At 41.4% G+C, this 13831-nt stretch overlaps 1 protein-coding gene across 1 annotated transcript in view; it reads left to right on the forward strand.

The window, feature by feature from the left end:
• LOC149447529 (long-chain fatty acid transport protein 2-like) overlaps nt 1-13831 on the forward strand; it is a 306199-nt gene that overhangs the window by 250694 nt on the left and 41674 nt on the right. Inside the window, exon 6 of the mRNA XM_089652380.1 lies at nt 667-791. Within this exon, the coding sequence (XP_089508506.1) occupies nt 667-791 (125 nt within the window). The remainder of the gene's footprint in view (nt 1-666; nt 792-13831) is intronic.

The following is a 13831-nucleotide window of genomic DNA, read 5'->3' on the forward strand; positions in this document are numbered from 1 at the left end:
GTTCATTGAATGCCAGATTGGCTCCCTCTTGTGTCCCAAAAGCTAACCACAGTCTGCAGAATAGTATATATAGAGCAAAACCTGTACGTATGTATGTACACAAATCCATCAACCAAAAAAAAGTATAATTGCTTCTATACAAAATGTATACAAAATATACATAAAAATAACTTGTTCTGAATATCCTAAGATTTAGGATTGTCACTGTCATCAGCACTTTCCAAGATGATAATAAAATATTTTCCTGCCTTCAATCACATTCCCTGCTCCTGCGACTGCTGAGAAATTAAGACATTAGAGAGTCAAATGACTGTGTTCTCCTGTCCCAACTCAGAATATTTTGACTCAGAAGTATAGAAGGAAACTGCACAAAGGTTAGTGCCTCAAATGAGGCCACCATCTTCCCCAAATCCTTTGGATGCTGGCCAAAAAACTGAGGACCTTGTGGTATGGGAGGGGTTATATAGGGAAGGACTTCCTGTCTTACGCCACTGTCCAATCACCAGCAGGTAGTGCACAACCCTATGATTAAGAAATAATATGGCTGCTCAGTGTCCTGTGATATATGATCAAGAAAACATTTTGGCATGACATACATTTTAAGAATACAAACCAAAAAGCCAACCGTCTGGCCACTGACAACTTATGATTTTATTCTTCCTTTAGGAGCCACCTGCCTTTTAAGAAATAAATTCTCAGTTACTGAATTTTGGAATGACTGCAGAAAATACAATGTAACTGCATTTCTGTATATTGGGGAAATTGTTCGATATTTGTGTAATACTCCAAAGGTATAGTATGCATTTGCTTTAACAACAACCTTAGTGTAGAATTTTTTAAATATTTGTTTACCATTTGCAATTTTATGAGGGAAAACTGGGGCACTGGTCATTAAAGCCAAAGTCCAGAAACCTTAAAAAAAATTCCCTTGCAGTGGAGCTCATTTAGATCTGATCTAGAAGGCATGGAAAAGTAGATTTCTCCTTTTTCTCATGATTCTCCACTTCTTCCCACTGCTAAGACAGTCCCTGCAGTGTCCTCCACCTTATGCTTCAGATGTCTAAGGTCATGACATCAAGAAAGATGCAGAGTTCATTGCCCTGCATTGGGTGTGAGAATTCCCAGGGACAGTCTACTGCTGTAGCATGGGGAGTGGAAGATCAGGTAAGTAGACATGCTTATCGCTGCCTGTAGACTAAACAATTAACAATTTGGGTCCCACTGCAAGGGAGAATTCAAGTTTCCTGAAGTTAGGCTTTAACCACTTAAAGACTGCCCGTAACATACTGCGGACAGGTGGCAGCTACAGGACCAGCATACTCGTACATCGCTGTGTGATTTGCTGCATGACATGTTTTTCAGCAGGTCCTGGCCACGATTTTTGGCCAGGACTCTGCTGATCTCCTGCAACGAATGGAGAAGCAGAGCTGTGCCTGTCTTTGTAAATACAGACACAGGATCTAGCTGGATCTTCCAAGGAGCGAAGAAAGACAAACCACACGTGAGTAAACGCAGCACATTTGCACCCACACGATAGATACACATTAACCCCTTGCCATTTTTAACCCTTTGATCGCCCCAGATGTCAACCCCTTCCTGCTCAGTGTCATTAGTACAGTGTCAGTGCTTTTTAGTAGTACTGATCACTGTATTAGCATTCTTTTGAGCAAATAAAACTTTCTTTTGGTGTTATTTATTCACCACTGGAATTTTTATTTCCTGTAGCAATGAAAAACATTTCTTATAAAAGTTTATAAATAAATAATCTTTCTTCATAAATCTTGGCCAAAATGTATTCAGCTATCTTTTTGGTAAAAACAAAATAACCCAAATCAGTTTATTAACAAAAATATTTTTTTTACATTTTTATTTGTTTTTATATATTATTATTTTATGTATTTTTTCACATACTGTCACCCAAGCAGTATAGTGTCACCATAGTGACACTACTACTTGTGGGGGGTGATGAAGATTTTTTCTTTTTTTTTTTTTTACACTGATTGCTTTTACACCCATACAGTCTGTAAATGCAATAATTTTTCCATCTTCATTCCTGCAGCCATTGAAAAATACTGTGAGGGCTGTAATTGGTCACATCTTGTCATATGGTACAAGGCTGTTGTGAATAGCCTTGTACCATGTGACCCTAGTGATCATTCACAGAATTCACAAGTAGTAAACAATGCCAGGAAGTGTCATCTTGTTTACTACGGTTCATGAGATCACTGATTGACCAATCACATAAATCAGGACCTCACACAGCGGTCCTGTACATCGATCTGTGTTCTGCTGTGTCACGGTGGACACAGCAGGTACAGATCGTAGCGCTGCATGCGCACAGGCAATGGATATAGGGGGACGTTTCTAAACATCCCCGCATCGGCAATGCCCCCGACCAGCCATTTATCAGCATAGGCCGGATGGGATGAGGTTAAAAAATAGTGATCATATGAAGCCATTTATTATCACATAGTTATTTGGCTCCTTTTTAAGTCATATTGATAACAGAAATCACCTAAAAAGTCCTGATCAAAAGTTTACATACCCTGGAATGTTTGGCCTTGTTACAGACACACAAGGTGACACACACAGGTTAAAATGGCAATTAAATTTTAGTTTCCAACATCTGTAATTATTTAAATAACAATTAGTGTCTCTATGTGAGTTTGTTAGCTTGCATGTGGATGCACTGAGCAGGCTACATACTGAGCCACGGGGAGCAGAAAAGATCTGTCAAAAGATCTACATAACAAGGTAATGGAACTTTATAAAGATGGTTAAAGATACAAGGAGATATGAGAATATGCCTGTCAGTACTGTTCACTTACTTACTAAGGAGTGTAAAGTTCTGAGGTCTCTTGATACCAAGCCATGGTATCACTCCTATCACCAAGGTATTGTGGACAGCCTTCCCAGAAGAGTTAAAGCTGTTATAGCTGCAAAGGGTGGGCCAACTCAATATTGAACCCTATGGACTAAGACTGGGATGCCATTAAAGTTCATTTGCGTGTAAAAGCAGGCATCCCAATACTTTTGGCAATATAGTGTGTGTGTGTGTATATATACACTATATATATATATATATATATATATATATATATATATATATATATATATACACGCAGTATATACTCTGTAATTGTTTAAGGCAGGTGTGAAAAAAAGCCATAAATTAAGAATGCTTTCAGAAATTGAAGTGTGAAATGCAAATCAATATTTGGTGTTATCGCTCTTTGCCTTCAAACAGCATCGATTCTTCTAGGTACACTTACACACAGTTTTTGAAGGAACTCGGTATGTAGATTGTTCCAAAACATTTGGAGAACTAACTATTTGAAGGCATAATGGCCCCTGGGGTCGCTACATGAAGGTGGGGGGGCAATCCAGCCGGTGACGGATCTAATTTCCCTGCACCAGCACCACCTATATTTTGCTGGAAATTTCACTATACCCAGTTGTTTGTGGACTCTACACATGGACATTTGTTTAGTATTATCAACATTGGTGGCACTTATTTATTGCCATTTTTCTGTATAGAATTATGTTTATTTATTTATCTATGTAGCACATTGTGTCACTTTTAATACTCCTTTGTTGTCGCAGTTTGATGTTTATTTATAAAGTACATTAAGTCTCAAATTCAGGGACTCGAGCACGTTATTGTTTATTATTTTTTTCTGTGTTCACCATCACTTTTTTGAGACACGTATATGTGGAAGGACATTTCTGGTCCTGTTGTCTGTTTTCAATCAGGTTTTATCCTGACCTTCTCACCGTGCATCTTTAAAGGCAACATTTATGCCAGTTGTCAGTAAATTCTTACTGCACAGACTTTAAGGCAATATTTATGCCATGTGTCGATCACTTTCCTATTTTGTGATTTGTGTCACTTATTGCCTTGTTTAAGGGACTAATTTGTGGTTTTGCACAACTTTTTGATAGTTTCAGTGATTTATTTTCTGTTTTCATTTTTTTATATGCTTGATAATTTTTTGCACAGTATTGAATGCATCTATTTATACTGCATAAGAAGTCTTTATAAATCTAAGACGGTGGAGTTTGTAGGATATATATACAGTATATATACACATGTTTTAGGTCTATAGGCCCTGTTTATGGTAGCGCAGCACCATTTTTTCAATTCCCTTGTATTCTATCCAGGTGTATAGTCAGGTGACAGCTGCTTCCTAATTTTAGGTTATTATTAGAGATGAGCGAATCGAAGTAGGCGAAGTGGAATTCGCTTCGAATATTAGAAAAATTTCCGAAAATAAGCAGACTTCGGATGCGCGAATCGAAATTTTTCCTAAAATGGCGGCGACATGTGCGGCGACGGAGCGGGGATGTCTGGGAAGGCGCGCAGACAAGGCGCGCTGACCCATAATGCATTCATTCATGACATGTGATCGCATTAGCCAATCAGCAGCCAGCCAGCCAGCACTGTGTAATGGTCGAGCTATAAATGGCGGCCATTTTAGAATTCTCCATTTGCCTCCAGTCATTCAACAGAGGCAGACCTGGCTGTATTCAGGGAGAGAGTTAGGGACACAGAAACGTTACTTAGGGACATAGAAACGTTAGTAAGGGACACAGAAACGTTACTTAGGGCCACAGAAACGTTACTTAGGGACACAGAAACGTTACTTAGGGACACAGAAACTTTACTTAGGGACACAGAAACGTTACTTAGGGACACAGAAACGTTACTTAGAAACACAGAATCGTTACTTAGGGCCACAGAAACGTTACTTAGGGCCACAGAAAGTTACTTAGGGCCACAGAAACGTTACTTAGGGCCACAGAATCGTTACTTAGGGCCACAGAAACGTTACTTAGGGCAACAGAAACGTTACTTAGGGCCACAGAATTGTTACTTAGGGACAGACACAGAATTGTTACTGAGGGACACAGAATTGTTACTGAGGGCCACAGAACTGTTACTTAGGGCCACAGAAACGTTACTTAGGGCCACAGAATTGTTACTTAGGGACAGACACAGAATTGTTACTGAGGGACACAGAATTGTTACTGAGGGCCACAGAACTGTTGCTTAGGGCCACAGAAACGTTACTTAGGGCCACAGAATTGTTACTTAGGGACAGACACAGAATTGTTACTGAGGGACACAGAATTGTTACTGAGGGCCACAGAACTGTTACTTAGGGCCACAGAAACGTTACTTAGGGCCACAGAATTGTTACTTAGGGACAGACACAGAATTGTTACTGAGGGCCACAGGACTGTTACTTAGGGCCACAGAAACGTTACTTAGGGCCACAGAAACGTTACTTAGGGACACAGAATTGTTACTCAGGGAAAACACAGAATTGTTACTTAGGGAAAGACACAGAATTGTTACTGAGGGACACAGAATCGTTACTTAGGGCCACAGAAACGTTACTTAGGGCCACAGAAACGTTACTTAGGGCCACAGAATTGTTACTTAGGGACAGACACAGAATTGTTACTGAGGGACACAGAATTGTTACTGAGGGCCACAGAACTGTTACTTAGGGCCACAGAAACGTTACTTAGGGACACAGAATTGTTACTCAGGGACAGACACAGAATTGTTACTTAGGGACAGACACAGAATTGTTACTGAGGGACACAGAATCGTTACTTAGGGCCACAGAAATGTTACTTAGGGCCACAGAATTGTTACTTAGGGACAGACACAGAATTGTTACTGAGGGACACAGAATTGTTACTGAGGGCCATTGAACTGTTACTTAGGGCCACAGAAACGTTACTTAGGGCCACAGAATTGTTACTTAGGGACAGACACAGAATTGTTACTGAGGGACACAGAATTGTTACTGAGGGCCACAGAACTGTTACTTAGGGCCACAGAAACGTTACTTAGGGACACAGAATTGTTACTCAGGGACAGACACAGAATTGTTACTTAGGGAAAGACACAGAATTGTTACTGAGGGACACAGAATCGTTACTTAGGGCCACAGAAACGTTACTTAGGGCCACAGAAACGTTACTTAGGGCCACAGAATTGTTACTTAGGGACAGACACAGAATTGTTACTGAGGGACACAGATTTGTTACTGAGGGCCACAGAACTGTTACTTAGGGCCACAGAAACGTTACTTAGGGCCACAGAAACGTTACTTAGGGCTACAGAAACATTACTTAGGGCCACAGAAACGTTACTTAGGGACACAGAAACGTTACTTAGAAACACAGAATCGTTACTTAGGGCCACAGAAACGTTACTTAGGGCCACAGAAAGTTACTTAGGGCCACAGAAACGTTACTTAGGGCCACAGAATCGTTACTTAGGGCCACAGAAATGTTACTTAGGGCAACAGAAACGTTACTTAGGGCCACAGAATTGTTACTTAGGGACAGACACAGAATTGTTACTGAGGGACACAGAATTGTTACTGAGGGCCACAGAACTGTTACTTAGGGCCACAGAAACGTTACTTAGGGCCACAGAATTGTTACTTAGGGACAGACACAGAATTGTTACTGAGGGACACAGAATTGTTACTGAGGGCCACAGAACTGTTACTTAGGGCCACAGAAACGTTACTTAGGGCCACAGAATTGTTACTTAGGGACAGACACAGAATTGTTACTGAGGGACACAGAATTGTTACTGAGGGCCACAGAACTGTTACTTAGGGCCACAGAAACGTTACTTAGGGCCACAGAATTGTTACTTAGGGACAGACACAGAATTGTTACTGAGGGCCACAGGACTGTTACTTAGGGCCACAGAAACGTTACTTAGGGCCACAGAAACGTTACTTAGGGACACAGAATTGTTACTCAGGGAAAACACAGAATTGTTACTTAGGGAAAGACACAGAATTGTTACTGAGGGACACAGAATCGTTACTTAGGGCCACAGAAACGTTACTTAGGGCCACAGAAACGTTACTTAGGGCCACAGAATTGTTACTTAGGGACAGACACAGAATTGTTACTGAGGGACACAGAATTGTTACTGAGGGCCACAGAACTGTTACTTAGGGCCACAGAAACGTTACTTAGGGACACAGAATTGTTACTCAGGGACAGACACAGAATTGTTACTTAGGGACAGACACAGAATTGTTACTGAGGGACACAGAATCGTTACTTAGGGCCACAGAAATGTTACTTAGGGCCACAGAATTGTTACTTAGGGACAGACACAGAATTGTTACTGAGGGACACAGAATTGTTACTGAGGGCCATTGAACTGTTACTTAGGGCCACAGAAACGTTACTTAGGGCCACAGAATTGTTACTTAGGGACAGACACAGAATTGTTACTGAGGGACACAGAATTGTTACTGAGGGCCACAGAACTGTTACTTAGGGCCACAGAAACGTTACTTAGGGACACAGAATTGTTACTCAGGGACAGACACAGAATTGTTACTTAGGGAAAGACACAGAATTGTTACTGAGGGACACAGAATCGTTACTTAGGGCCACAGAAACGTTACTTAGGGCCACAGAAACGTTACTTAGGGCCACAGAATTGTTACTTAGGGACAGACACAGAATTATTACTGAGGGACACAGATTTGTTACTGAGGGCAACAGAACTGTTACTTAGGGCCACAGAAACGTTACTTAGGGCCACAGAAACGTTACTTAGGGCTACAGAAACATTACTTAGGGCCACAGAATCGTTACTTAGGGCCACAGAAACTTTACTTAGGGCCACAGAAACGTTACTTAGTGCCACAGAATTGTTACTTAGGGACAGACACAGAATTGTTACTGAGGGACACAGATTTGTTACTGAGGGCCACAGAACCGTTACTTAGGGCCACAGAAACGTTACTTAGGGACACAGAATTGTTACTGAGGGACACAGAATTGTTACTGAGGGACACAGAATTGTTACTCAGGGACACAGAATTGTTACTGAGGGACACAGAATTGTTACTGAGGGACACAGAATTGTTACTCAGGGACAGACACAGAATTGTTACTCAGGGACAGACACAGAATTGTTACTGAGGGACACAGAATTGTTACTGAGGGACACAGAATTGTTACTCAGGAACAGACACAGAATTGTTACTGAGGGACACAGAATTGTTACTGAGGGACACAGAATTGTTACTCAGGGACACAGAATTGTTACTGAGGGACACAGAATTGTTACTGAGGGACACAGAATTGTTACTGAGGGACAGACACAGAATTGTTACTCAGGGACAGACACAGAATTGTTACTGAGGGACACAGAATTGTTACTGAGGGACACAGAATTGTTACTCAGGGACACAGAATTGTTACTGAGGGACACAGAATTGTTACTGAGGGACACAGAATTTTTACTGAGGGACACAGAATTGTTACTGAGGGACACAGAATTGTTACTCAGGGACAAAGAATTGTTACTCAGGGACACAGAATTGTTACTCAGGGACAGACACAGAATTGTTACTGAGGGACACAGAATTGTTACTCAGGGACAGACACAGAATTGTTACTCAGGGACAAACACAGAATTGTTACTCAGGGACAGACACAGAATTTTTTACTCAGGGACAGACACAGAATTGTTACTGAGGGACACAGAATTGTTACTGAGGGACACAGAATTGTTACTCAGGGACAGACACAGAATTGTTACTGAGGGACACAGAATTGTTACTGAGGGACACAGAATTGTTACTCAGGGACAGACACAGAATTGTTACTGAGGGACACAGAATTGTTACTGAGGGACACAGAATTGTTACTCAGCGACAGACACAGAATTGTTACTCAGGGACAGACACAGAATTGTTACTGAGGGAAACAGAATTGTTACTGAGGGACACAGAATTGTTACTCAGGGACACATAATTGTTACTCAGGGACACAGAATTGTTACTGAGGGACACAGAATTGTTACTCAGGGACAGACACAGAATTGTTGCTCAGGGACAGACACAGAATTGTTACTGAGGGACACAGAATTGTTACTGAGGGACACAGAATTGTTACTCAGCGACAGACACAGAATTGTTACTCAGGGACAGACACAGAATTGTTACTGAGGGACACAGAATTGTTACTGAGGGACACAGAATTGTTACTCAGGGACACAGAATTGTTACTCAGCGACAGACACAGAATTGTTACTGAGGGACACAGAATTGTTACTGAGGGACACAGAATTTTTACTGAGGGACACAGAATTGTTACTCAGGGACACAGAATTGTTACTGAGGGACACAGAATTGTTACTCAGGGACACAGAATTGTTACTCAGGGACAGACACAGAATTTTTACTGAGGGACACAGAATTGTTACTGAGGGACACAGAATTGTTACTCAGGGACACAGAATTGTTACTGAGGGACACAGAATTGTTACTCAGGGACAGACACAGAATTGTTACTCAGGAACAGACACAGAATTGTTACTGAGGGACACAGAATTGTTACTGAGGGACACAGAATTGTTACTCAACGACAGACACAGAATTGTTACTCAGGGACAGACACAGAATTGTTACTGAGGGACACAGAATTGTTACTGAGGGACACAGAATTGTTACTCAGGGACACAGAATTGTTACTCAGGGACACATAATTGTTACTGAGGGACACAGAATTGTTACTGAGGGACACAGAATTGTTACTCAGGGACAGACACAGAATTGTTACTCAGGGACAGACACAGAATTGTTACTGAGGGACACAGAATTGTTACTGAGGGACACAGAATTGTTACTCAGCGACAGACACAGAATTGTTACTCAGGGACAGACACAGAATTGTTACTGAGGGACACAGAATTGTTACTGAGGGACACAGAATTGTTACTCAGGGACACATAATTGTTACTGAGGGACACTGAATTGTTACTGAGGGCCACAGAAACGTTACTTAGGGCCACAGAATTGTTACTTAGGGACAGACACAGAATTGTTACTGAGGGACACAGATTTGTTACTGAGGGCCACAGAACCGTTACTTAGGGCCACAGAAACGTTACTTAGGGACACAGAATTGTTACTCAGGGACAGACACAGAATTGTTACTGAGGGACACAGAATTGTTACTGAGGGCCACAGAATTGTTACTTAGGGCCACAGAAACGTTACTTAGGGCCACAGAAACGTTACTTAGGGCTACAGAAACGTTACTTAGGGCCACAGAATCGTTACTTAGGGCCACAGAAACTTTACTTAGGGCCACAGAAACGTTACTTAGTGCCACAGAATTGTTACTTAGGGACAGACCCAGAATTGTTACTGAGGGACACAGATTTGTTACTGAGGGCCACAGAACCGTTACTTAGGGCCACAGAAACGTTACTTAGGGACACAGAATTGTTACTCAGGGACAGACACAGAATTGTTACTGAGGGACACAGAATTGTTACTGAGGGACACAGAATTGTTACTGAGGGACACAGAATTGTTACTCAGGGACACAGAATTGTTACTGAGGGACACAGAATTGTTACTGAGGGACACAGAATTGTTACTCAGGGACAGACACAGAATTGTTACTCAGGGACAGACACAGAATTTTTACTCAGGGACAGACACAGAATTGTTACTGAGGGACACAGAATTGTTACTGAGGGACACAGAATTGTTACTCAGGGACAGACACAGAATTGTTACTGAGGGACACAGAATTGTTACTGAGGGACACAGAATTGTTACAATTGTTAGAATTTTGGCAATATAGTGTGTGTGTGTGTATATATACACTATATATATATATATATATATATATATACACGCAGTATATACTCTGTAATTGTTTAAGGCAGGTGTGAAAAAAAGCCATAAATTAAGAATGCTTTCAGAAATTGAAGTGTGAAATGCAAATCAATATTTGGTGTTATCGCTCTTTGCCTTCAAACAGCATCGATTCTTCTAGGTACACTTACACACAGTTTTTGAAGGAACTCGGTATGTAGATTGTTCCAAAACATTTGGAGAACTAACTATTTGAAGGCATAATGGCCCCTGGGGTCGCTACATGAAGGTGGGGGGGCAATCCAGCCGGTGACGGATCTAATTTCCCTGCACCAGCACCACCTATATTTTGCTGGAAATTTCACTATACCCAGTTGTTTGTGGACTCTACACATGGACATTTGTTTAGTATTATCAACATTGGTGGCACTTATTTATTGCCATTTTTCTGTATAGAATTATGTTTATTTATTTATCTATGTAGCACATTGTGTCACTTTTAATACTCCTTTGTTGTCGCAGTTTGATGTTTATTTATAAAGTACATTAAGTCTCAAATTCAGGGACTCGAGCACGTTATTGTTTATTATTTTTTTCTGTGTTCACCATCACTTTTTTGAGACACGTATATGTGGAAGGACATTTCTGGTCCTGTTGTCTGTTTTCAATCAGGTTTTATCCTGACCTTCTCACCGTGCATCTTTAAAGGCAACATTTATGCCAGTTGTCAGTAAATTCTTACTGCACAGACTTTAAGGCAATATTTATGCCATGTGTCGATCACTTTCCTATTTTGTGATTTGTGTCACTTATTGCCTTGTTTAAGGGACTAATTTGTGGTTTTGCACAACTTTTTGATAGTTTCAGTGATTTATTTTCTGTTTTCATTTTTTTATATGCTTGATAATTTTTTGCACAGTATTGAATGCATCTATTTATACTGCATAAGAAGTCTTTATAAATCTAAGACGGTGGAGTTTGTAGGATATATATACAGTATATATACACATATGTTTTAGGTCTATAGGCCCTGTTTATGGTAGCGCAGCACCATTTTTTCAATTCCCTTGTATTCTATCCAGGTGTATAGTCAGGTGACAGCTGCTTCCTAATTTTAGGTTATTATTAGAGATGAGCGAATCGAAGTAGGCGAAGTGGAATTCGCTTCGAATATTAGAAAAATTTCCGAAAATAAGCAGACTTCGGATGCGCGAATCGAAATTTTTCCTAAAATGGCGGCGACATGTGCGGCGACGGAGCGGGGATGTCTGGGAAGGCGCGCAGACAAGGCGCGCTGACCCATAATGCATTCATTCATGACATGTGATCGCATTAGCCAATCAGCAGCCAGCCAGCCAGCACTGTGTAATGGTCGAGCTATAAATGGCGGCCATTTTAGAATTCTCCATTTGCCTCCAGTCATTCAACAGAGGCAGACCTGGCTGTATTCAGGGAGAGAGTTAGGGACAAAGAAACGTTACTTAGGGACATAGAAACGTTAGTAAGGGACACAGAAACGTTACTTAGGGCCACAGAAACGTTACTTAGGGACACAGAAACTTTACTTAGGGACACAGAAACGTTACTTAGGGACACAGAAACGTTACTTAGGGACACAGAATCGTTACTTAGGGCCACAGAAACGTTACTTAGGGCCACAGAAACGTTACTTAGGGCCACAGAAACGTTACTTAGGGCCACAGAATCGTTACTTAGGGCCACAGAAACGTTACTTAGGGCAACAGAAACGTTACTTAGGGCCACAGAATTGTTACTTAGGGACAGACACAGAATTGTTACTGAGGGACACAGAATTGTTACTGAGGGCCACAGAACTGTTACTTAGGGCCACAGAAACGTTACTTAGGGCCACAGAATTGTTACTTAGGGACAGACACAGAATTGTTACTGAGGGACACAGAATTGTTACTGAGGGCCACAGAACTGTTACTTAGGGCCACAGAAACGTTACTTAGGGACACAGAATTGTTACTCAGGGACAGACACAGAATTGTTACTTAGGGACAGACACAGAATTGTTACTGAGGGACACAGAATCGTTACTTAGGGCCACAGAAATGTTACTTAGGGCCACAGAATTGTTACTTAGGGACAGACACAGAATTGTTACTGAGGGACACAGAATTGTTACTGAGGGCCATTGAACTGTTACTTAGGGCCACAGAAACGTTACTTAGGGCCACAGAATTGTTACTTAGGGACAGACACAGAATTGTTACTGAGGGACACAGAATTGTTACTGAGGGCCACAGAACTGTTACTTAGGGCCACAGAAACGTTACTTAGGGACACAGAATTGTTACTCAGGGACAGACACAGAATTGTTACTTAGGGAAAGACACAGAATTGTTACTGAGGGACACAGAATCGTTACTTAGGGCCACAGAAACGTTACTTAGGGCCACAGAAACGTTACTTAGGGCCACAGAATTGTTACTTAGGGCCACAGAACTGTTACTTAGGGCCACAGAAACGTTACTTAGGGCCACAGAAACGTTACTTAGGGCTACAGAAACATTACTTAGGGCCACAGAATCGTTACTTAGGGCCACAGAAACTTTACTTAGGGCCACAGAAACGTTACTTAGTGCCACAGAATTGTTACTTAGGGACAGACACAGAATTGTTACTGAGGGACACAGATTTGTTACTGAGGGCCACAGAACCGTTACTTAGGGCCACAGAAACGTTACTTAGGGACACAGAATTGTTACTGAGGGACACAGAATTGTTACTGAGGGACACAGAATTGTTACTCAGGGACACAGAATTGTTACTGAGGGACACAGAATTGTTACTGAGGGACACAGAATTGTTACTCAGGGACAGACACAGAATTGTTACTCAGGGACAGACACAGAATTGTTACTGAGGGACACAGAATTGTTACTGAGGGACACAGAATTGTTACTCAGGAACAGACACAGAATTGTTACTGAGGGACACAGAATTGTTACTGAGGGACACAGAATTGTTACTCAGGGACACATAATTGTTACTCAGGGACACAGAATTGTTACTGAGGGACACAGAATTGTTACTGAGGGACAGACACAGAATTGTTACTCAGGGACAGACACAGAATTGTTACTGAGGGACACAGAATTGTTACTCAGGGACACAGAATTGTTACTCAG

This window comes from Staurois parvus, unplaced genomic scaffold, assembly GCF_062004578.1.
Source record: "Staurois parvus isolate SC_StPar_1 unplaced genomic scaffold, SC_StPar_1.0 ptg000682l, whole genome shotgun sequence".
Taxonomy (NCBI): domain Eukaryota; kingdom Metazoa; phylum Chordata; class Amphibia; order Anura; family Ranidae; genus Staurois; species Staurois parvus.